Source organism: Rattus norvegicus, chromosome 6 (assembly GCF_036323735.1).
Source record: "Rattus norvegicus strain BN/NHsdMcwi chromosome 6, GRCr8, whole genome shotgun sequence".
NCBI classification, from domain to species: domain Eukaryota; kingdom Metazoa; phylum Chordata; class Mammalia; order Rodentia; family Muridae; genus Rattus; species Rattus norvegicus.
Genome location: NC_086024.1, coordinates 46,636,907 through 46,661,059, shown reverse-complemented (window position 1 = coordinate 46,661,059; position 24,153 = coordinate 46,636,907). Strand labels below are relative to the sequence as shown.

General features: G+C 43.0%; 1 protein-coding gene and 1 non-coding gene across 3 annotated transcripts in view; both read left to right on the top strand.

Moving 5' to 3' along the window:
• Positions 1 to 24,153, top strand: part of Adam17 (ADAM metallopeptidase domain 17) — a 62,108-nt gene that overhangs the window by 2,631 nt on the left and 35,324 nt on the right. The window contains exons 2-3 of one of the 2 annotated variants that reach the window (XM_063262376.1): positions 11,018 to 12,051; positions 23,501 to 23,633. In XM_063262376.1, the coding sequence (XP_063118446.1) occupies positions 11,955 to 12,051; positions 23,501 to 23,633 (230 nt within the window). In that variant the 5' untranslated portion in view covers positions 11,018 to 11,954. Of the gene's footprint in view, positions 1 to 11,017; positions 12,052 to 23,500; positions 23,634 to 24,153 lie in introns of those variants that run through there. The other variant, NM_020306.3, reaches the window with a different exon arrangement.
• Positions 9,376 to 9,494, top strand: LOC120093275 (5S ribosomal RNA). Its single transcript, XR_005486384.1, has one exon. It is a non-coding gene; the product is annotated as a 5S ribosomal RNA (ribosomal RNA).

The window sequence follows — 24,153 nt, the reverse complement described above, 5'->3', positions numbered from 1 at the left end:
TGGGATCCTCCCACTTACAGCCTGAGAGAATGTGTTATGTGATGAGTGTCTTTTAAAAAGAGACTCCCCATTTTGAGAGTAATAACATTCTCAGAGAAATATATGGCAATTATTAAATATTTTCCTGCAGTATCTCAGTCTTGTCTCAAGACTACTTTTGTGGTGTTCAGACTGATGCTGTGGCAAAACTGAAGGTTTGTTCAAGTGCCAGAGAGAGTTTGTGATAACTGTCCCTGTGGGGCCTGATGAGGTTGTTGGTCCCTTTAGAACTGCAGTTACAGCTGGTAAACAGCCATGTGGGTTCTGGGAACCAAATCAGAGCCAGCTCCCCAGCTCCTCAGATTTTGTGTGTGTGTGTGTGTGTGTGTGTGTGTGTGTGTGTGTGTGTGTGTGTGTGTGTGTTTCTTGCACACAGGAGGCTGGAGCACGAAGCTTACCACAAATTTTATTTTAGCTTGAGTTACATACATAGTTCCAGCAAAGGCAAGAGACTATTGCAAATTCAGGTGAGCGTGGCTTGCTGTATAACAATAGCCTGTCACCAGAGTAAGTTTTACTATGATTAAACAATTAAAATTGTGTACCCTGGAAGGTTTGAGGCACTAGGCTTTGGTGAGGTAGGGCTAATAAATTTAGTGCAGATAGTTGCTCTGTTCTTACTGGGATTTGTTACCAAGGACAGTAGCTGCCCACTGTGAGATTATTTAGATTTTTTCTGTTAGGTCATTGAGAGTTTTTCCTTCCTTGTGGAAGAGTTTAAACTTGGACCACATATTCTAGATAAGTGTTCTAATAAAGCCATATGGCCAGACCTAGACTTTAGGATGTTTTTGTTTGGAACATGGTCTGTGCAGCCCAGACTGCCCTCCTTTTTGATCCTCCTGTGTGCTGGGATCATCATGTATGGTAGTTGGTAGTGAGTGTGTGACAGTAGAAATTTGTTTTCATATTTAAAGAATCGTGCATTTAGGGGCTGGAGAGATAGACAAGAATACGAACATTTGCTCCTCTTAAGAGAGAACCTGGGTTTGCTTCCCATAACTTACATGGCTGTGTACTGCTCCATTCCTATGGCTCTGACCTTTTCTGGCCTCCACAGCCACAGGCTGTGCTCATATACCTACAATCAGACACTCATACACAACTTTTTTTTTTTTTTTTGGAGTTGGGAACTGAACCCAGGGCCTTGTGCTTGCTAGGCAAGCGCTCTACCACTGAGCTAAATCCCCAACCCCTAACTTTTTTATAATTATGTATTTTGCTTTGTGGAGTAGCACTGGAGCTTTCTGACAGCTTGCTATATAGCTAAACTTTTAGCCTGGAGTTTTCCTAGTAGAAAGGATACAAGACTTTCTTGAGGCCCTGTAATTTGAGTGAGTCCACTTTAGCTCTTGAAGGGTCCATTGGATTTGGGGAGTGCTGCTGTCCGGGGTGAGAGTGGGGGGCTCTCTTTTCTTACAAAAATCCATGCTACCCCAGCCACCTTACCACCCTAACATAGGAGCTTTTCAAGGATAGCAGGCTGCACGATGCTCAATTTCTGCAGGCATTACTAAGGTTTTGTTTTTCCTTTTTTTCCCCTTCTGGAGTTAGTGCTAAGTGTGCTTCCTCTAAGTGCTTATCCCTCGTGTCTTTTCACAGGCTCCATGTTTCAGCTATTCTCCATGATCTGTGATTTTTTTTTTTCCAGATTTCTGGACCCCATCATGAATCTTGAAATACTGATTTATTTTACTTGTAGATCCGAGGCCTACGTAGCAAAAATAAATAAGAGGGTTTGTTAGGGGTAAGAGACTAGTATTAGGTAGAACTTTGATCCACATGACTTTATAGCTACCACGTGAAGCCTACCTGTGCACAGCCTAACCTGCCCCTGAGCCACTGCATACAAGGATTTCCAATGGAGAGGACTGGTGAGCATAGAGGCGAGGGGTAACGGGCAGAGCATGGAAGCAAATTCAGCTGCCGTTAGCTTACATGGTAGTAAGTCCAGCCATTCAAGCAGAGCAGAAAGGCCCTCTCTCAGCCATGTATAGTGGCACACACATCTATAATCTCAGCAGTTGGAGGCAGAGTCCATCCCTAACTACATAGTAAGTTAAGGCCAGCCTGAGTTGCATAAAACCACCTGTCTTTAAAAAGAGGAAAAGACCCTGCTTAAAATGAAAGGTGTGTTGGCAGTACAGTGAGAGTGACTTCTTAGCATGCAGGAGGTCCTGGGTACACCAGGACAGCCTAATTTAGAACGAGAGGGTGCTAATAAGTGAAAGCACTCAACTGTACCAAGCAGTCCTATTGCCCTAGATCGTCAAGGACACAGACACAAAAAGAAAATTACTAACTTGGGAATGAAGGTTTATTAAGCAGTGATTTTGCTGCTAATTAGATGGAATTAGATAGAATACAGTGGGGGCAAGTTTTTCTGTTGAAATAAGTTAGAAAAAAAAAATCAGGACCCAGAGAAGAAATGTCTGTTTCTTGTTGGTCAAGAGTTCACCTGCCTGGTGTGTTAGCACAGACTATAAATCCTATCACTTGGGAGGCTCAGCCTGGGCTGCAGAGACCCTTTCCAGAAGGGGGAGGGGCACCAACTGTTGCAGTTCTTACTGGTAATGCAAATGATTTCAAGTCTCTCCCTCTGTGAGCTTTTAATAAAGTAATTTAACTTTCTGTGCATTGGTATTTTGCCTGCATTCATGTTTGTGTGAGGGTGTCCGAGTTCTCTGCAACTAGAGTTCCAGTTGTGTGCGGCCATGTGGGTGCTAGGAATTGACCCTGCATCCTCTGGAAGAGACTCCATCTTCACTGCTGAGCCATCTCTCTAGCTCCCTTCATTTATCAGTTTATATATTTTTGACTATGTATTCTGTATCAGCAGGACCTGGCTCTGCCTATGCTAACATGTATAGTAACCACTGACCATAACATCCTGAGCTATAATATGCTGTTCAAGGTTGTCATCTAAGAGTTCTATGTATTAGGCTGGGTGTGGTGGTACATGGCTGTAAATCTAGGTAAGTGGTTATCTGTGAGCTCCAGGCCAGTCTGGTTTATATAGAGAGTTCCAGGGCTACTGTCTACCCCATTTAAAACAAAACAAAACAAAGAGAGATATGTATTGGTTACTAGCTGGAAGTTCACAGATACCTGAGCATGGTATCACACAACTGTATTCCCACAGTTGGGAGGCGGAAGAGTGAAAGTAACATCAGCCTGGCTCTACCATATACCTTGGTTATCCCTGACTGAAGGGAGTGTATGGATAAGAACGTATGAGTTAACTGCTTAAGTTAGATATTTTCCAGACTTTGTAGACTGCCAAGTTTCATCAGAGACTTTTCAAACTATGTAGGCAATAAAAATCTGACGGGGTTTTATTTTTGTTTTCTCTGTGTGGGCATGTTGCCTTTGTGTACATCTGTACAGGCAGTGTTCCTGCATTGCACATGGTTGCTAGCAGAAGGTATGAGGTTATCTGAAACTGGAGTCTCAGGCAGTTGTTAGCAGCAGTGTGGCTGCTGGGAACTAAATGAGCCCTGGTTCTTGGGAAGGGCAGTCAATGCTGTTAAGTGTTGAGCCATTTCCCCAGCCCAACTGACGGATTTTCTTGTCAGTTTATGAACAGCAACTTGGAAGGAAGGTAAGCTGGCAGCCCTGGGCCTTTTTAAAGTATCTGTTGCATCAGTCCCTTCCATTTCTGGGAAGAAATCTGTGAGCAGTTTGGAAGAGGAAATGAATTCTGTTGGTCTTCCAAGGAAAGTGCACTTGCCTTTGGGACGCTGATAGCATCGTTGCATTTAGTTAGAGGGAGGGTGAAGCAACTTCCTGCCTGGAGCAAACCCCCACTAAAAGCCTGGAAAACACATGACAATGAGACTCACTTTGAAAATTCTCCCTCCTTAAAATCAGATGGCATTTCATACCTAACTTAGGTCATCTCCTCTCTCAAGGGCAAACACTCCTCTACCTAAGAGCTCTTGACTAGAAGAGCATAGCTTCTCTCACATCTCAAAATAGATCCCATTAGAGTTCTGCATAGGTGCTTAACTTGAAAAGGCTGCTCCTGAGGTGGTAGAGGTGACATTATGGGTGACTGGCTTTCCAGCCGTTCTTTTTTTTTTTTTTTTTTTTTTAAGATTTTATTTATTTTATCTATGTGAGTACACTGTCGCTGTCTTCAGGCACACCAGAAGAGGGCATCGGATCCCATTACAGATGGTTGTGAGCCACCATGTGGTTGCTGGGAATTGAACTCATGACCTCTGGAAGAGCAGTTGGGTGCTCTTAACCGCTGAGCCATCTCTCCAGCCCCCAAGCTGTTCTTTTAGAATGTATTGTGCTAGGGAGAATGGTGGTCTTATCGACCAGATACACACTCGTTTCACTTGTCAGGTGATAGTCAAAGCTAGCTTGTCTCAGCCAGGGCCCCCTGTCAGGAGCTAGATGCAGGCAGTATGCCCTGGACTAGACATTAGGAACCCTGGACTGACTGTCATTCCAGCCATAAATACCTGGGGAAGAAAACTAAGCCTCTTTCTATCAACAATACAAAAGGATGCTACTAGATGACTCAGGAATATCTTTAAAATGTTTAGCTTCATTATGCATATGAGAGTCTTGTCTGTATAACATGCCTGCTTGGTTGTCTGAGGAGGGCATAGGATCCCCTGGAATAGGAGTTAGAGATGTGAGCCTCTGTGTAGATGCTAGGAGTTGAGCATAGGTCTTCTGTTAAAGTAGACAGTGCTCTTAACCATTGAGCCATCTCTTCAGTTCCAATTCAGGAATATTTTATGTTCAATGTTTTGCACTAATATTCCCTGGAAGACTTGTTTTGGAGCTGAACTAGAAAATAAAGACAAGATAGAACATGGGGCATGAAACTAACAATCAGGTGGTCATCATATCCAACACTTCAGCTCCCATCTATCCTACTAACAAGTTTAAATGGATGTGTGCTTTTTAAGTTCTTTCTGGAATCAAGTAAAATGTCAACAGTAATCAAATACCAAGGTCTTCACCTTATGCAGGTAATGAGCCAGTGTTCTAATTCTACTGAGTTTACCTGATCCGTAATCCTTTAAGGAAAACCAATCAATAATTGGTAATATCATCCAGGGTGACTGACTAGTAGGTTCAAAGCACATCACATTGCACAAGGATCACACAGAATGAGAATTAGGGAACACCTACGTCGCACTATGGGTTTTTCTCTGTGGCACACGCATCATCTCAATACACACTGAATGCTTTTGCCTAGTGTAGATCCGAAATGTTTTCATGAGCAAACCTCTCCGCTCTGGTGATATTTCCCATGGCAGTATTAATGCGAATGGCTCACTGTTTGAATCGGGATTGATGGCATCAGATATTCTCCAGATCCAATAAACTGTTCTTGACAAGGTGGATGGGCTTACTTGCCAGTAGCCAGGAATTTCTACAGCTAAACTTTAATAAATGAGTTGGGTATTAAGCAGGGAGGAACACCGTCAGATTACTTACTGGCAAATCCGCTAGGCTAATCCTAGAGATCTAGCAAGGCTTACAGTCATCACCTACTCACCTGCAGGCCGCCATGGGCAGGTGGCCTGGTGTATAAAAAGACTGTCTACCCCAGCCCTCTCTCTCCTCTCTCTGTTCCCTGCCAGCCTTTCTCTTTCCCCCTTTCTGTTCTTTCTGTCTTTTTCTGCTCTCATGGCTCTACTTCCCTCTGTCTGCCTCTACCCCTTCTCCAGTTCCTCACTTCCCTTCCCCCAAATAAACCTCCGTTAAACCAGGTCTGTCTCACGGGGACACCACATAACCCCCAATGCACCACGTTATATTTCATAACCACCACCACCAAACCAACATCCATTTAAGACATCTGATTGTTGTTAAAGGTACAAATCACTTCTAGATTCTGATTTGTTTCTCAGGGCCTGTTATCTAAAACTCATCTTTTTTTTAAATTGTCTTTCCAGTCTCCTAGCATGTGGTGTCTTACGATTTATGCAGGATGAGAGGGAAGATGCTGAGGGACAGAGAGAGACACAGCTCCTTGATAACCTTGGGCCAAGAGAAAGGAGGTTAAATTGCCGGGCAACAATTGGACTGACTTATGAATTTTATTGAATTCTTTCAAGCAAAATTGAGACCAGGGGAAAGACAATTAAGTCACAAGAGACTTAACCCTAGCATTCAGAAGTTGGGAAAAATATGCTGTCTCCTGGCAATATCTTGTCAGAATGACTTTGAACCCAAATATTTGCCTCATATTAACTAACATATGGCTCTTCTGCATATACATAAAAGCAGGCTAGGAAGATGTGGGAAAATTCAGCATTTATTCATGTCCTGGGGCTGCTGTAACTGCCACATTCCTGGCCGGGATTCGAGGAGCTCAAAACAGGTTGTCACAGTTTGTTATGCTATTGCTGAATAGTTTTCTCTAAGTGTATGAGTATTTTGCTTTGTTTTTCATACATGTTTCACAGACATGTATGTTTGTACACTGCATGTATGCCTGATGTGTTGGGGTAACTTATCCCCACACATATTGTATCAACTGCCTGTGAAAGTGTGTCCCTGTATTCTTGATTGTTAGTTTGTGTGCTGGCAGGATATGTAAATGTTTGTAACTTTACACCTATCCCAAAAAAACATTCTCTGAGATTATCATGTTAGAGAGTAAACTGCTATGGGGGAGGTCATGATGCCTTCAATCGTGTTGCCAAAAGGCAACACTAAGATATGTACTGGGCATAAGTCCTGCTGCTGAGAATGAGTAAACTGGAACTCATGCTATAACCAACTATATTTTATATAAATATAAATATATATCTAACTATATCTCACCGTGTGTGTGTGTGTGTGTGTGTGTGTGTGTGTGTGTGTGTGTGTGTGTGTGTAACCCACTGCTAATAGCTTTTCTGTATGAGAAAGGAATGTGGCCTTTGGTAAACAGCTGGTGGCTTGAGCTGGGGTAGACGGACAGACAGAAGGAAGAGCAGGAGCACGGCAGGGAGCTGGGTGGAGCTAGATGGGTAGCTAAGGGACAGCCACAGCAAACAGCCTTATACCATACAGATGTCTCCATGTCTGTCACTGAACCCCAAATTGGACCCCCAAAAGCTCCCACAATGCTGGTTCCGTTGGAGGCCAGAGGAGGGCATCAGATGCCCTGGAACTGTGTGAGTGGTGTGTTGGGAACCTGACTCCTGCATAAACGAGTATTTTAAACTTTAAGGACCTATCTCTCCAGACCCCAATTTCTTAGTTTTTACAAAATGTATTCCTGCGCACACATAGTAGGGATGCTGGTAATTAGTAAGTAGGAATTCAGTTTTTCAAAAATGAAAGGATTTTTAAAAATCTAAAAAAACAGGCATGACCCGGTTTTCTAAAAGAGCCACTATTTCATTTGTGTTCGATTTTTAAATTTTTAATTATATGTGTGTGATGGTGTGGATATGTGCACTGGTGTTGAGTCCCTGTGGAGGCCAGGTATCAGATCCCCTGCAGGGGGAGTTACACACAGTTTGTGCACTTAGGGTGCTGGGATCCCAACTCAGGATTCATGTAAAAGGAGCCATCTCTCCAGCCTCTACATTATTTTGTTTGTTTGTTTATATTGAACTGCCTGAAGTACTGTGCTCACCTGGCTGAAGTCTACTTGTGTGCTTGTCTACTGTGTGTGGAGCCCTGGGTTCTCTCAGCATCATGAACACTAGGTGTAGTGGTACACACCTGTCACTCCCTCACTGGGGAGAGGGATGCAGAAGGATCAGAAGTTCAAGGTCATCTCTTGACTGCACAGTGAGACCCAGGCTAACCTGGGCTACATGTCAAACCAGAATGAATCTTTTGAAGGCAAAGGTATGGTATGGGTCTCTTCTGTAGTACCAGGTTTTGAATGTTGGAAATGGGCTTCCAATCAAGGTCTCTGGTCACAGTAAAACTGGAGAACTGCTGAGTATCTTCTTCAGGACCAGTCAATTCAAATCAGAACTTGGTCACTTTAGACTAGTTATCTTGATCAAGCTCCTTTCCAACTCATTCTCTTTAAACTCTCATGTTTAGTTTATGTGGTCCAGTTACTCTGAGCTCCAAGGGAGGAAGGTATTTCAGAAGGGAGAGAGCCTCCACAGCTCCTTGTGCACGCCACATAGTACACATGATGTATGATACTTTTGCACACATCAGGATAGTCACTGCAGGTAATTCTGTAAAATGTCTTCCGGAGATGATTTAAAGTTTAAAAGTACTAGAAATGGATCTTTTTCAAAATAATGTTAGGACTCATGTCTCAATGAAATGACATCAATTTTTCTTTTTTCCAACTTGAATGGAAACCTGACTGGTTTACTGGCCCACTAAAAAACCCCCAGGCTGGGGATATAGCTCCATGGGTAAAGAGCCTGTCTAGCATGCATGAAGCTCTGGTTCAACCCCCACATCACACAAATGGCACTGTGCACACCTCACCTGTACTACTACTCAGAAGGTAGAGGCAGGGACAAGTTCAGGCCTAGCCTAGGAAATATGAAACCCTGTCTCAAAAGGGTGTGTTAATCAGTCAGGCTCATTGGCCGATTGTACCATGTTTGCTTTTCCATTTGTTTTTCTAAAAGGGTTTTATGGTTTTGTATGAATTGTTTGATCTAAAACCTTGGAAATGAGTTCTTGGTACATGAACTTTGTACAGTCATATTTAAGTGGTGTTAGTGCACTTTCTAAAAAACTGTTTTATTGGTTTTTTTTTTTAAAGATTTATTCATTTATTACATACAAGTACACTGTAGCTGTCTTCAGACACACCAGAAGAGGGCATCAGATCTCTTTACAGATGGTTGTGAGCTACCATGTGGTTGCTGGGAATTGAACTCAGGACCTCTGGAAGAGTAATTGGGTGCTCTTAACCACTGAGCCATCTATCTCTCCAGCCCCTATTGGGTTCTTATACCTCTACTTCCCTTCCAAGCTTTATTCTACCTTGATCCGTTCTAACCAACCACCAGTCCCTCCCCACAGCAGGTAAGAGAGAAGGTTAGAGGGCAAAGGTTAGAGATCTGGGTATAGATCTCTATAGGCTGCTTCCTGCTCATTAGGAATGTTGAGTTTCTTGGGCCATCCGATCTTGGCTGTCAGGATATCTCCAGTTTCCTCTCTTTGCTCAGGGACACTTGACAAACCATAAAAAAGGCAATGGGGAGCAGACTCTCCCATTTATACTTTTCTTCAGAGTCCCCAGACTCGAATTATCTGTAGCTGGCAAGGATCACACCCTTATTAGTGCATGAGGCAAATCAAAATCACCTTCTGTGAAGCCTCCTCTTATCTCACACCTGGGATTAAAACAAAAACATTCTCAAAATTGGTTTTTAAAAGAAACCAGTCTATGGCCATACCACCCTGAACGCGCCTGATCTCGTCTGATCTTGGAAGCTAAGCAGGGTCGGGCCTAGTTAGTACTTGGATGGGAGACTGCCTGGGAATACTGGGTGCTGTAGGCTTTTAGGGCTGGAGAGATAGATGGCTCAGTGGTTAAGAGTACCAGGTGCTCTTCCAGAGGTCCTGAGTTCAAATCCCAGCAACCACATGGTGGCTCACAACCATCTGTAATGGGATCCGATGCCCTCTTCTGGTGTGCCTGAAGACAGCTACAGTGTACTCACATATATATAAATAAATAAATCTTTAAAAAAAAACAAAAACAAACCAAATTCTCACCACAAAGCTGTGGATCTTTTTTTATTTTTGAGATTTGAGAATGCATATTTCTTGAAGGGCTAGCTTTATTCAGCAGCAGGAAAAAAAAAAAGGCATCCAAATTAAGGATCTGACAGGTAGGGTAAGACAAACAAGTAGGGCTTCAAGGTGACTGACTCAGTATAGTGGGTAGATAATTATGGGGATAATTTTTTTTTCTAGAAATGTACTTTGAGAGTAAAATAAAAGCTTAAAGCCAAGTGTGACAGCTCATGCACTTGTCATCCCAGCAATTGGGAGGCTGAGGCAGGGATGCCTGGACAGGGTTACAAAATGAGCCCAGCTCAAAAAGCCCATCAAACCTTCCCTCCTGCCAGAACCAGACAAATCCCAAAAGAACAAACCCTTGAGAACCAGACTGGGACTGTCAGTTTTGGAACACTGGGTTTCTCCACACAGCCCTGGCTGTTGTTCTGTCAGCCTCCTAGTGCTGGGATGACAGGCATGGGCCACCACACTAAGCTGTAGGCACCAGTTCTGCTGTGTGGGCTTTTAAGCCAGCATGGCCCTGAGATGTTCCTCTGGTTCTTTTTCTCCCCAACGTGGGCCCTTTTATCCTAAAGTTACGGACTATGGTCAAATCAAAGATGAACTGCAAATTGGAATCATAACTTGAATGCTGACTTGTGAATGTTGAAGAGTACTTAAAATTGGGACTTATCCTGGAAACTTGTTATGATGAAGTGGATCAGGAGCTTTTTAAAAAAACTAGCGTGCAGTACTCAACCGTGGGTCAGACCCCCCTTTGGACGGTTGCATCATCAGGTATCCTGCATTTCAGATTCTTACATTACGGTTCATAACAATAGCAAAATTACAGTCATGAAATTGCAATTAAACAATTTTATGGTTCAGGGTCACCTCGCAGGAGGAACTGTAACTAAGAGGGTCCACTGCATTAGGAAGGTTGAGAGCCACTGAAATAGCATTTACTAAACATAGCTCAACTGCACAAGAATATAATCTTCAGTCTACTAAAGTTACAAACCAGGGGATATGGAGAACGGACATTCAAAAGAAATACCGTAGCATTTCTACTATTAAAAAGCCATACACAGCTGTGACATTAATTTATGGGGGTGATTTTTCTTTTTTTTTTTTTTGGTTAGGTATGCCACGAATGTGTGTCTACTGAAAGCGTTTTATAACTCGTTTGTTCAGACGAGTTTAGCTAACATGCCTCCAAAACTGTACAATGCCAGTAACTGTTGAAAGCGATACAAGACATTCCACAACGAACAAATTTAAATCAGTTTATCTTTTTCAGGAAGACAACTTGAAATCTGACCAGGGCTATTAATATTCTGTACCACAAACAGTAAACACAGGAAGAAAAAAAAAAAAAAAGACTGCAAAACCACAAAGGATCAAGTCGGGAAACCAACTACAAGGGTTAGGGAGTAGATGGTCGCTTCTGTTCACAGGTGAGTGAGCAATTAGCATTCCGGTTCCTGGAGACTCTGCCTAGAGCAGCTAAGGAGCAAATAAAATGTACATTCAGAAGCCTATGTACAGTCCCCTGAGCATTTTTAGTGACAATAGAGAACTGGTCTCAGGCAGCAAGACGCCGAAGTGCACACCTGATCCACGTGGGGCGGATCCTGGGGCTGGCTTCACGCCCCCTATCCTATCACCAGAGCCTGCGATAGCAGGCCCGTAGTTAACTCCACAGCAGACTTCACAGTCCCTTTAATAAAGACGCTACAGGGGATTTTAATCACGATGAAGAGAAGGCCACACCCGCCTGAGGGCCTGCCCATCCTCTCCCACCTTCCTTCCCCGCGGTCACCCGGGGACAGAGGCGAGACCGTGCTGGGTCGAGTCAGGACGCCGCCAGCTGAAGGCCAGGAAGGCGCCAACCAGGCCCCGGAGGGACCAGGAAGGAACAGAGCCCACAAGATGGCGTCGAGCCCGCGCCGGGGCGGGGCGAGCCACGCCTCCCACAATCCTATGCGACACCTCCTCTTCCGGCTGTGGGCAGCAGGGTGGTCAGCGACTGCGGCCGGAAGCAGGCTGAGCGGCTCTGGGCGAGCGCCGCCTGTACTTCCGGGGACTTCAGCCTAGCTCTTGAGTTTTCCCTGTAGGCGGCGCGGGAGGGAAAAGTTTGCAGGGCCGTGCTGGGAAGATCACCTCCGCTTCCCAATGTGAGCAGTTTCTCGAACGCTCTCTCTAGAAGGTTGCCCAGAGAGGTGGTGGACGGGAACATGAGGCAGCGTCTCCTCTTCCTGACCACTTTGGTGCCTTTCGTCCTGGCACCCCGACCTCCGGAGGAACCAGGCTCTGGCTCCCACCCGCGACTTGGTAAGAGCTCGGGGAGCAAAGCCCGAGGAGCAAACTGACTTATCTGGCTCCAGAGTGCTTGGAGGGACGCACCGGGGCGCTGGGAGCGGGATATTGGGCTACGGTGGCGCGTCCCGAAGTTTTCAGTGTGGGAAGGGGGGTGTGGCTCTTGGTGTTTAGCGAGAGGAAAGAGTTGGGCTTGTCTCTCCGTGAGAAGGGACATCCTGGAGGGGTCTCCCAAAGGGACTGAGGACCTGGGAGGGGCAAGTTCTCCTAGGTTTATTTCTGGAATGTTTAGAAAAGAGGTTTTGACACGTGGATGGTTGTTTGTGGAGTGTGAGACTTGGTCAAGGTCCTTTGCCTGCTAACAAGTGAATCCAAGGTGTTAGGTGTTTCTGCCAAAAGCAAGACCCTGGAAGAAAGGATGGGCCCAAAGCTCTACACCACTTGTTGGCTCTTAAAGGCTAACTTGAATTTTATGTAGGAGGTACTTAATGCAGTACTGAAGTAGTTTCATTTGCATTTTCAACTGGATTTGGAATCTTGTATTGGATTTTGAGGTCATATTAAGCACTGTCTTGTTGGAGAGAGCGAGGCTCAAACTTCCAAACCAACTCTTGAATTGGCTTGCCACTATGAATGTTTTCCTTGCAGTTTTTAACAGATCACCAGGGATGACCCGTCTAAATAACCTAGAAACTATAGGGTTTCCTCTTGAATTTTTTTTTAGAGAGATCTCATTATAAGGAAAGACATGCATTAGAGGTTTCGAATTGAAATTGGGGATAGGCAATTTACCCGGAGTCTTAGGAACCTTTAGCTTGCAAAAGTGGCTAAGACATTTCAGTTAATCAGTAACAAAGTTTGAAACAGTTTTGATGATAGGGAGCTTACCAAGTGTCTTAGGATCTTTCAGCTTACAAATGTTGCCATCTAAGGCATTACAGTTAATAACAAAGTGAGAAGCAGTATTCCCCACTGTGTGAAGTTAGCGATCTTGTCATTATAGTATTTTATTTTTCAGATTGAAACCTATGTTTTTTTGTTTTGTTTTGTTTTGTTTTTTAATGTCTGTTTTGAGACAGGGCCTCACTGTGTATTTCTAGTTTGCCTGGAACTCGCCCTGGCTGGTTTCGAACTCACACCTCTGCCTCCTAAAAGCTGGATTAAAGACCTTGCACCATTACTCTCAGCCTTGTGTTACTTTTTTACCTTGTGTTTTCATCTTATTTACCGAACAGAGGCTGTAGTTGACTGGAGTAGACATTGAGTGTGTTTTATGTTCGTATTGTCCAAATAATTTTCTTGTATGTGTTTGCATTTTAAAGTGGATTATGTATGTGACAAGTTTAAAGAGTGGCAAAGGAGCTAGTTAGAAAGTGCTGAAATGTAAGTTGATACAAACTGAAAGAAGAAATTTCAGGATGGAAAGCAGAACATAAGAGCATGCTTCATTTTAAGGATGCTATTAAAAATAAACTTGCATTTGAGACAGTAAAGTGATTTTTTTTTTTTGCACTATTCTGATACAACTTATTACCATTTTCCTGTCCATGGATAGAAAGAAAAGCATGGATCCTAGGAACTCATACCAGTGTAGAGGAAATCGACATTATTTCTAGATTGATTCTCAGCAATGTATGCTAATTATAGGAATTTTAAAATTTTTATTTATTTTTAAGACAGAGTCTGACTTGATAGCCTTGGCTGTCCTTTAACTTGCTATGCAGACCAGGCTAGCTTTGAGCTCATTGATCTGCCTTTGCTTCCAGAATGCTTGTCTGTCTCTGTTTCTCTTTCTCTCTCTCTCTCTCTCTCTCTCTCTCTCTCTCTCTCTCTCTCTCTCTCAATTCTAATAGCAAAGTATAGCACATTCTATGTCAGAAAACAAAAACCGAACCCATAGGTACAGTCTATTGATCTAAGATTTGAAGAACTCATTTTGGGGCTGCCAGGAGTTATGCCTGGTATTAAAGATATAAAGATGAAATAATATTCATCTTTGAAGGTTTATGGCTTAATGGAAAGAGATCTAAATAGGTACCATTGTTTGAATGTTAACCTTAAGGTAAATTTGAAAATGTTTCAGACACAAAATCTGTGACCTACTTTTTTTCCCTTCCACCCACCACATCCTCTTTTATTAAAAGTAACACAAAGGAAAAACAGTTTTGAAATCAAAGTGAGACTTATACACCCCAGCTGCAACTTCACTATGATATCATGACTAAGCTCATGTGACTCATAACTTTCCTAAATTATGCAATTCATAACAGTTCCTGAAGTCATTTTTGGTGATCCACAGAATACCCTAAAAGCCAAGTTTCTGTTTATTATGTACCTTTTGCCCTTCAGAAAATTATATACCTAATCGATCTTCAGTACATTTATAGTCTAAGAATTGAATCGAGTAAGTTAATGAAAAAAACAAAGACAACCCCCCAACCCCCTGGGATCTCAAATTAAACTATGTGTTGGTCTTGAACAACCAAGTCTAATAATAGGGTTGGTTGAAGCAACAGACAGTATCATGAACTGCCAAAAAACCAAAGAGTTCTTCAGGAGTCCACAAGACCTGTTCACTTCATGCTCATGACAGCTCACTGAGTTCTGAGAGCGAGCGATGTTTTTCCACCTAATTAAAAAAAAAAAAACCTAGCATCTATGCGCAAGGCTGTGAGTTTGAACCCCGTTTCACAGCTCATTGTTATTAGCACCATCACACTTGGGATTTAGACGCTTGGCCTCTTCATACCAAAGCTGCAGGCCTATAAAATCCAAGCCCTTCACACAAATGGCTCCAAGGGAGGTTTAGGGTCACTTTGTTCTGCCGTAGTGGTCAGAGACGAACTATTTCTGTGATGCAGGGAAGACTTGAGAGCCGTGATGGGGAAATTGGAGAAATCCTAGAATGTTATGGGTGAAAGTCCTCCACATCCGAGTGCGATTGATTGCGAATCTTCATTTTTGTTGTGGAAGATAGCACCTGTATACAAGTTTGGAGAGAGCGTGAACTAGGTTGATAGGGAAGGAATGACGCGTCATTCTCGACAGTCCTCAGTGTGGTGAGAAGTGAAAGAGAGGTTCCTACTCTCCTCTTTGCCTTAACATCAGCTAAGAGAGCGCGGGCATATCTTTCCCTAACTTCCTCTTTGTCTATGCCCCACAAACAGGAATTATAGACTGAAGAGTCTCAGCCATTACTCTGATTTCAGAGATACATGGCTGATCTTGTTCTCTGAAGCCCCATTCATATCCAGCTGATGTTCACATCTCCATGTTCAAAAGCATGTTAGTGTAGTATGTCCAAAATTGTTTGTCTTTTTTTTTTTTTTTTTTTTTTTTTATGGGTTAGAAGAGTGAGCATGAGGTGGTGGTGGTGGGGGGCGGGACTGTCTCACGCCCTTAATCCCAGGCGGAGGCAGCTGAGTTCCAGGCCAGCCTGGTCTACAGAGTGAGTTTTAGACAGCCAGGGTCACACAGAGAAACCCTATCCCCCCCCCCCCCCCGCACACCCTCCCTCAAAAAACTGAGCATGAAACCCGTGCCGAAGCTGGACTAGGGAGGGGCCTGGGGATTACTGACACTGACCCATTGTCTTACTTGAGTTGCACCAGTGTACTGCAGTGTACTCATGGCCCTGGCCTTCTTCAGGGATTCACCTGGACTCACCCACTCATTTAGGTTGAGCAGCTATTGGTAAGAGGACTTGCTAGGCTTGACCTAGGTTAGTTTTGGCTTTGGTGAGCACCCACCATATGCAGAATTAGTTGAAGCAGCTGACTGGTGTAAACCTATAAAGTCACAGTTTTAGTTGTGAGGCTCCGGTTTCCAGGCCCAGTAGAGAGCACTGCTTCCCTTCTCTCATGTCTTAGTCCCAAGGAGGAATTCATCCCTTCCCAGGGCTTTCTGTACAGACTGACTGGCCAGACTGCATCCCTCTGTGTTCCGGGAGTGCTGACCTTGAGTTGTCAGCACAGACACAGCAATCAGTGGCCCTGTCCAGGTTTGGTATTTCCTTTTGTGCTGTTGTTGTTGTTGGGCCAAAGGATATCTATCAGTTTGTAGCCCAGGCTGGCATGTGCCAGGGGGCTTGCATTTATAATCAGGCATTATATTTTAGGGAAATGTAATTCTGTACAAAACCAAAATAATGTAAAAGGCCCATAGATATTTCTACTCCCTTCTTCTTGATACTTTATTATATTTGCCCCACAAACATGAATACATTATATGTAACTATACTATTGCATACATATGCCTAGATATGTGCAAAAATTTAGACATGATTTTTAAACTTTAAAAATTAGATGTAGTTTAAAAATGCTGTGAATTTGGTGGAAGAAATTTGATTATACTTGAGATGAATTCACTGAATTCAATGGCTGTAAAAACTTACTGAGAGATAGCAATTCTTGTGTAAGAGCAGGGTGAGGTGGAAAGTTTATCAAATCTCCTGTAGACATCACCACATCCACACCAGGAGACCCAGTTTGTGGTTTAACGGTCCAGCTTTCTCTTCTTCCTTGAGAAATTTATAACCAAGTATAAGGTGCTTTTGCCATTGGCTTATCAGCTGTGTGTGTGTGTGTGTGTGTGTGTGTGTGTGTGTGTGTGTGTAAGTAAGGGCACGTACGTACATACATACATACATACATACATACATACATACAAATGTCTATGTAGGTAGCCAAGCCAAAAACCGAGGAGTCTTGCAGTGATACGCACTTGTTCATTCAGCAGCAGTTTACCCACTGATTTCCCAGATTCCAGTCTTGTTTGTTCCACACTGAAGTTCATTGAGATTTTTATTTAATAGTACCTTACCCAAAGTCCTTAATATTTCATTCCATGTTCATCAACTGACCTTTATCTGCCTAAGAGTCTCATAAATATTTTGTTTGATTTTGTTTTAGAGACAGTCTCAGTATGTAATCCTGGCAATGAAGACCAAGCTGGCCTTGAACTCACAGAGCTCTGTCTGCCTCTCTGGTTTGAGTGCTCGAATTAAAGGCTTGTGCCACCATAGCTGGCTTCATGGCTTCATACATATTCTTGCTGTGATGTTTACAGTACAGTTTAGCTGAGGTGCCTTTTCACATCCACTGCAGTATATGATATGCCTTCTCTTAGATGTTACCTCATCCTTTTTTTTTTTTTTTTTTTTTTTCCTTCGGAGCTGGGGACCGAACCCAGGGCCTTCAGTTGCTAGGCAAGCGCTCTACCACTGAGCTAAATCCCCAACCCCCCACCCCTTTTTTTTAAAAGATTTTATTTATTTATTGTATATAAGTACACTGTAGCTTTCTTCAGACACATCGGAAGAGGGCATCAGATCTCATTACAGATGGTTGTGAGCCACCATGTAGTTGCTGGGAATGAACTCAGGACCTCTGGAGCTCTTAACCACTGAGCCATCTCTCCGCCCCCCTACCTCATCCTCTTTACAAAAAGTTTTTATCTTCTGTGTGTTTTGCCTGTATGTATGTCTGTGCCATGTACATGAATCAAGGGATCCTGTAGTACTGGAGTACAGGCAGTCATAAGCAGCCATGTGGGTTCTGAGAATCAAACCTAGTCCTCTGGAAGAGAAGCTGGTGCTTTTACCCACTGACCCAGCTCTCTAGTCCTGTCCTTATCCTCCTGATACAGATACTGCTTTCAGGAAGAGCATTGGTTTGCCAGGCAGGGATGAGTCCTAGTTTGAAAAGAGCGAAAACATGTAGACTATGTATTCATGAAAGTTGAGGCAAAGGTAGGAGGATAGAGAAAATAGAAAAACAGTAAGGAAGATAGGGTCCCTAACTAGGGTACCTAGATTACCACTAGGTAGTACCAGGTGGGGAACTAAACTTATAGCACTTGGTGGAGAAGAGCATGGCAGTGGGGACTTAGAGAATATTCTCCAGCTGACCTGCCTCTGCCTTCGGAGGGCTGGGAGTAAGGTGTGCACCTCCATGTGAGGCACCAGTTTCCATTTCTTTAAATTTTTTTGAGAGATTTGGGTAGGAATGAGGGAGAAATTCTGTTGCAGAGTTTGTAGGAGAATGAGACCACCAGAGGTTAAAGTTCCAGAGGTGAGCTACAGTGAGAAGTTGAGGATCTGAGGGGCTCTTGCTAAGAAGACAGTATTAGGAGCACTAGGTGACTCCTGTTTGCCTTCCAAGAGGGAGCTGTTTCTTATTGAGTTGTTTGTAATGGCTCTAGGACATCTAATTTGTAATATCCAGTTATTAGAAGAAGATAATTGCAATGGAAACACAGTAGCTATTTTAAAGCTATTTTAAATGTTGCAAGCTACATTTAAAAGGCTCATATTATATTATAGACAATATATATCTTGTCCTTATTTTTCTTCTAGCCCCATTTTTATACATTTAGATACTGGGATGTGAATAGCTTTTGAAACCCTCCTTTTGCTCACCTTTGTAGATAAGCACTTCAGGTGCTCTTAGAAACCTACCGTGACCAGGCTTTTAAACTGTGAGTAGTTTCCCTGTCCTTTGGAAGTTCTGCAGCTTATCTGTCTTCCGGTTTAGCTTACCTCATTTCTGGTTGTTTTTAAAAGAAATGCAAGGCCAAATAAAAAGTGAGCTGGGTGAGCTGGATCGTAAACACATGAGTGTTAGCTGTAAAAAGGAGCCAGGTGTCTACTATGCCTTCCTATAAATTAAGATAGAGTGGAGAAAAAAAAAAAAACCTATGTTGAGTGTCCCCACAGGTTTGCTTATATATTAGCTGCTTGGTCTCCAGCAGGAAGAATTATTTTTAGCTGTTTGCTTACTTTAGCTTAAGTGGTTTTCTCTTCCTCTTTTTTTTTCCTCTTAATGGTATGGGGCAAGGAGGTTTTTGAAGGCAGGTGATTCTCTTTCTCGTCTAGGGTGGCCCTGAACTCCAGTCATCCTCTTTCTTGCCTCAACTTTCAGTGACTAAGATTACTGGTAGGAGCCCTCATGCTGCCAAACTTGTTCAGTGGTTCACATGAGAATCACCTGGAAGGCAACATAACTTGCTGGACTGCACATTGAGGATTTCTGAATGTTTGTGTTTCCAACAAGCCCCCAGCTGCTCACCCTGCTGGTGTAGGAGCCACACTCTGAGGAGCTCTGGTCCATGTTACTGACAATGAAAATATGATAAGGAAGTTAGGTCTCTAAGTCAGTAGGTGAGATTGTGATCTTAAATGAAACTGAGTTCATGTACCAGCCTGTATCAAGGCAGTTGACAGCTAAAGGATTGGATTGTCGTCTCACCATTGAGATCCTTGTACTTTGTGAACATGAGCCTGATGGGTCAAGCTTCCATGCTGAATATTTTGTGGTAAAATATTATAATGAGAGCCAGGTATGGTGGCCTTCACTTGGAAGGGGATTCAGAATCAGAAGTTCAAGACCAGCCCTGGGCCCTGTGAGAAAATGCCACAAGAAAAATATGCTGTGATGAATAAAACATGGTTCCTTTTTGATCATTTCCTAATCTGTGTGATAAGACATGTTATAAACAAAAATGTCAAGAAAAAGATACAAAGAGCTGTAAACTTCCAAGGGAAGAAATGCCATGTTTGTTTGAAATGCTAGGATGTCAAAGACCAAAGAGGTAGGCTTGAGGTAGGCAGTCCCAGGAGGGCGACATGTGTTCAAAGCATCGCTTCAGTAAAGCTTGAGCATTTCAGCCTGGATGGAATTTAAAAGCCCAGGGCTGTGTGTGCTAGGCTTTTTCTTTCATCCTTTGGTTCTTTGGCACACTAGTGGCATCAGGTTTGTGATGGTAGGCACATTACTTAGTCTTCTCTGAGCCTGTTTGTCTTCATTTGGAGTCTTGGGATGTTCTGTATAGATCGTGTAGTAGAGAAAGCTTGGGAATTGTTGACCAAGTTGGTTGACCAAGGGGCAAGTTTCTTGAAGGTTTTCCATTGTGCCCCTAAGTTGTATGATGCAGTATCAACTCACCATGTCCATGCTGTTGAATCAGAACCTTGAGTGAATGTTGGTTAACGCTCATCTGGTAGCAGCCTGCCTTGCACACTTGCTTTTCTCAGGTTCACTTAAGTGTCGTGCAGCAGTAAGGTGTTCTTTCCGACTACCCCGTAGGAACTATTCAGTACTTTTATCTTGCTTTAATATCCACAACACTGTTCTCTGTTCCTTCCCCATTTCCTCCTCCCTCCTCTTCCCCTTCCCTCCCTCCATTATGTCTCTTTATTCCCTTCCTTCCTTCTTTTGGAGACAGTCTCACTGTGAGTGTATCACACTGGCCTGGACTTTGCTATGTAGTCCCCACTCTCCTAAACACGTGCCTTTGGCTTGCCTGGATCATAGGTGTGGCCCAGGCCTGGCTTGGGCACCTTTTCTTGTGCATGCTTGTGTCCTATAGTAAAATGAGTGTTCAGTTGGGGAAGAACTTTGCTCCATTGCTGTTGTGCTTTAGCTCTTGGACTTCATTTAGTGCCTGGCTCATAGCTGCAGGCGAACGAGTTGATGAACACATTGATTGGAGTATTTAGGTTGGTTCTTTTTCTAAGTTTTAATTTAATTTTATGTGTATAATTGCTATGCCTGCATACATGTTTATGCTCCACTTGTGTGTCTGGTGTCCTTGGAGGTCAGAAGAGGGTGGGTGCCAGGTCCTAAGGGATTAAAGTTATAGTTGTGAACCACCTTGGATACTGGGAGCTAAACCCTAGAAATCTATAAGAACAGCAGTTACACTTAGCCTCGGAACTGTCTATTCAACCCCTCCCCCCCAAAAAAAAAGATTTTTTAAGGCTGAATGTGATAGCACAGGCAGGCTTGTGATCCTAGCACCTGGGAGGTGAGGTAGGCTCGGGAGACTGAGGTCATGCATGCTAGACCATACAGCCTGTTCCGGCCCACCCTGGACTGCAGATGATTCTCTTTTCCTTTTTTTTTTTTTTCTTTTCCTTTTTTTTTTTTTTTTTCGGAGCTGGGGACCCAACCCAGGGCCTTGCGCTTCCTAGGCAAGCGCTCTACCACTGAGCTAAATCCCCAACCCCTCTATCTCTTAAAAGGTGGATGTGATGGCTCATGTTTTAGTTCCAGCATTTGGAAGGCTGAGGCAAGAGGATTGCTGGAAATGGGAGGCTAATTTGGGCAACAATGAGGCCCTGTTTCAGAAACCCAAGCAAACAAACAAAAATGCCCATAATCCCAGCACTTGGGAGGCTTAAGTTCCTGGGAAAAATAACTATATATAGTATTCTCCTGTGCTCCATATAGAACTATTCTTAATTTTTGGTTGACATAAAATAATTGGACACTTTTAATGTTTCTTTTAAAAATGTTTAAGTTTTTACTGTCTAGCAATAAACTGCCGCTAGCAATCAGCTGCTGCTGATGTGAGGAATTCCTGGTCCATTGGAATGCTTTGAATATCCTTGTGTGTTGAAAGCAAAGTATCAACTCACATATTTTAGATAGCTATTACTTATTTTTATTTTATGTGTGTGAGTGTTTGTATATGTGTATGTGCATCAAATGTGTGCCTGCTGTCTCTGGAGGCCAGGAGATGGTTTCAGATCCCCTTGAACTGGAGGGACATAACTGTTGTGAGTCACCATGTGGGTGCTGGGAATAGAACCTGGGTCCTCTGCAAGAACAATAAGTGCTGGTAAGCACTGAGTCATCTCTCCTGTACCCCTTTAGACTGTTTTAAAAGAGACTAAAGTCTCCACCTTGTTCTAGAAAGTCTTTTTAAGTTAAAAACCTTAAACAAAAAGTTCTTCTTTTGGAGGAGGCCAGGAGTCTGTTGGTTGGAGCATGATGAGGAATGGCATGCACTTACTATAGTGGTCTAGTTTCTAATCTTATTTGTGCTTTTTCTCAGCTGGGGGCAGTGCATCTTTGTTTTCTTGAGTGGTGACTTGGTCTGGTAAAGCAGTTGGCATTGGTTTCCTTCTGAGGAATCAGTTCCCTCGGCTTCCTTCTGAGGAGTCAGTCTGTCCCCTCGGCCTGCACCCACCGAGCAGGTGGATGCAGTTGTGTCTGTTGTGGAACTAGTGGCAGTGGTGCTCGCTGTTCCCAGCTCTGGGTTTGGAGGATGGATCTTGCTGACAAGCCTAACCTGGTCTGGAACTCAGGCTCGGGTTTGGGACTTTGTGCAGAAGCGTTACTTTCCTGGTTTTGGTTTCTAAGAAACCAAAGGCTATTGATACATACATTTGTTACTCTTTCTAATTAACTGGCCACTGATAAGGGATTGATTTAGCTCAGTTTGACAATGAAAATGATGGATAAGCTACTTTTATCTTGGACACTTTAAACATGCACACTAAAAATGTCTTTTATTTTAAAGTCTTAAGTGTATATGGTAGTCTTTAGAGATACCAAATTGTTAGTTTCTAACTTCAACCCATGCTTAGTTCTCTGAATGGTTAAGTATGTTCCCACAGCTAGCTTGTTTGCCATGATTCAGAGTGATTTCTACAGTGTAGCTATTTCTGTATTCTTAAGTCTGTTACTCTTTGCCCCTCCCTTCTTCCTGGAGAAACTGGGTCATTTGTTCTACAGGAATCTAACTTTCTAGGTGTGGCTGGTGCTTCCTTCACTAGTTATTTAACTTGGCAGCATATGGACCTTTTATGTACTAAGAATCTGAACTTACATCTCCATTAAGTTCAGGTTCAGATTTTTATAACAATACGTGATTGTTGTGCTGGGCAATTAAGCACTTCAGCTTATTGTCTGGCACAGTTGACTATTAGATTTAAGTGCTCATTATCTATAAAATTATTTACTTACTTTTTATATGTGAATGTTTTGCCTGTGTGTGTGTGTGTGTGTGTGTGTGTGTGTGTGTGTGTGTGTGTGTGTGTGTTTTGTGCCAGTGGAAGTCAGAAGAGGATGTCAGATTTCCAGGAACTGGGGTTATGGATAGTTGTGAGCTGCCATGTGAAACTGAACCTGGGTCCTCTTTCTCTGTAAGAACAAGTGTTCTTAACTGCTGATCGAGCTCTTCAGCCTCTAATAACCTTTATTAAAGATTTGTTTGCTTTTCTGATTCTATGAATGTTTTACCTGTATGTATACCTCGTACATGCCTGGTGCCCATGGAGGTGAAAGGAGGGCATTCCCCTCCTCAGGAGTGCAGTTATAGATGGTTGCGAGCTGCCATGTGAGAGCTGGGGTCTGAATCCAGGGCCTCTGGAAGAACAGCCAGCACTCATCACTGCTGAGCTACCTCTTCAGCCTCCATAATCCCCCTGCCCCACAATGTGTGTGTGTGTGTGTGTGTGTGTGTGTGTGTGTGTGTGTGTGTGTGTGTGTGGTGCTGTTTATGTGGGTGCCCACAGACGCCAGAAGATGGCTTTAGATCCCATGGAACTGGAGTTAAAAGGTATTTTTGAACTGTCTGATGTGGGTGCTGAACTCAGGACCTCACGACTGAGTAGCAGATTCTCTTGAATGACTGAGCTATTTACCCAGCCACTAATACTTTTTTACTTTTATTTCAGAGAAGCTTGATTCTTTGCTCTCAGACTACGATATCCTCTCTTTATCTAATATCCAGCAGCACTCCATAAGGAAAAGGGATCTACAGTCTGCGACACACTTAGAAACACTACTAACTTTTTCAGCTTTGAAAAGGTAATTAGAATTATACATAGAATGACATGGGACAATGTGGGGGTGGGTTTTGTTTTGGCTAAAGCAGTAAAAAAGGGTATTTACAGAAATCTTAAATCTGCTATACTTGATGTAATAACATGTTATGTGTAATTGTAATATTGTTTAATGCCTATTTTTTTTCTTTTTTTTTTCGGAGCTGGGGACCGAACCCAGGGCCTTGTGCTTGCTAGGCAAGCGCTCTACCACTGAGCTAAATCCCCAACCCCTTAATGCTTATTTTAAAGTCCATACTTAAAACATTTTATTTTTTATCAATATTTTAAAGGAAATGATTATCCCAAGAGTATTACTGATAATAACAATGTTTATAAAGTTCTAAGAATTTTATTAATTGAATGCTTATAATACTTTATATTTTAAAGTTTCTTTATTCATTGTTTGGTATCTGAGTGTTTTGCCTGAGTGTCTGTCTTTATATCCTATTTGTGTTAAGAGCCCTCAGAGGCCAGCAGAGAGGGCATTGTAGTCCCTGGGCCTG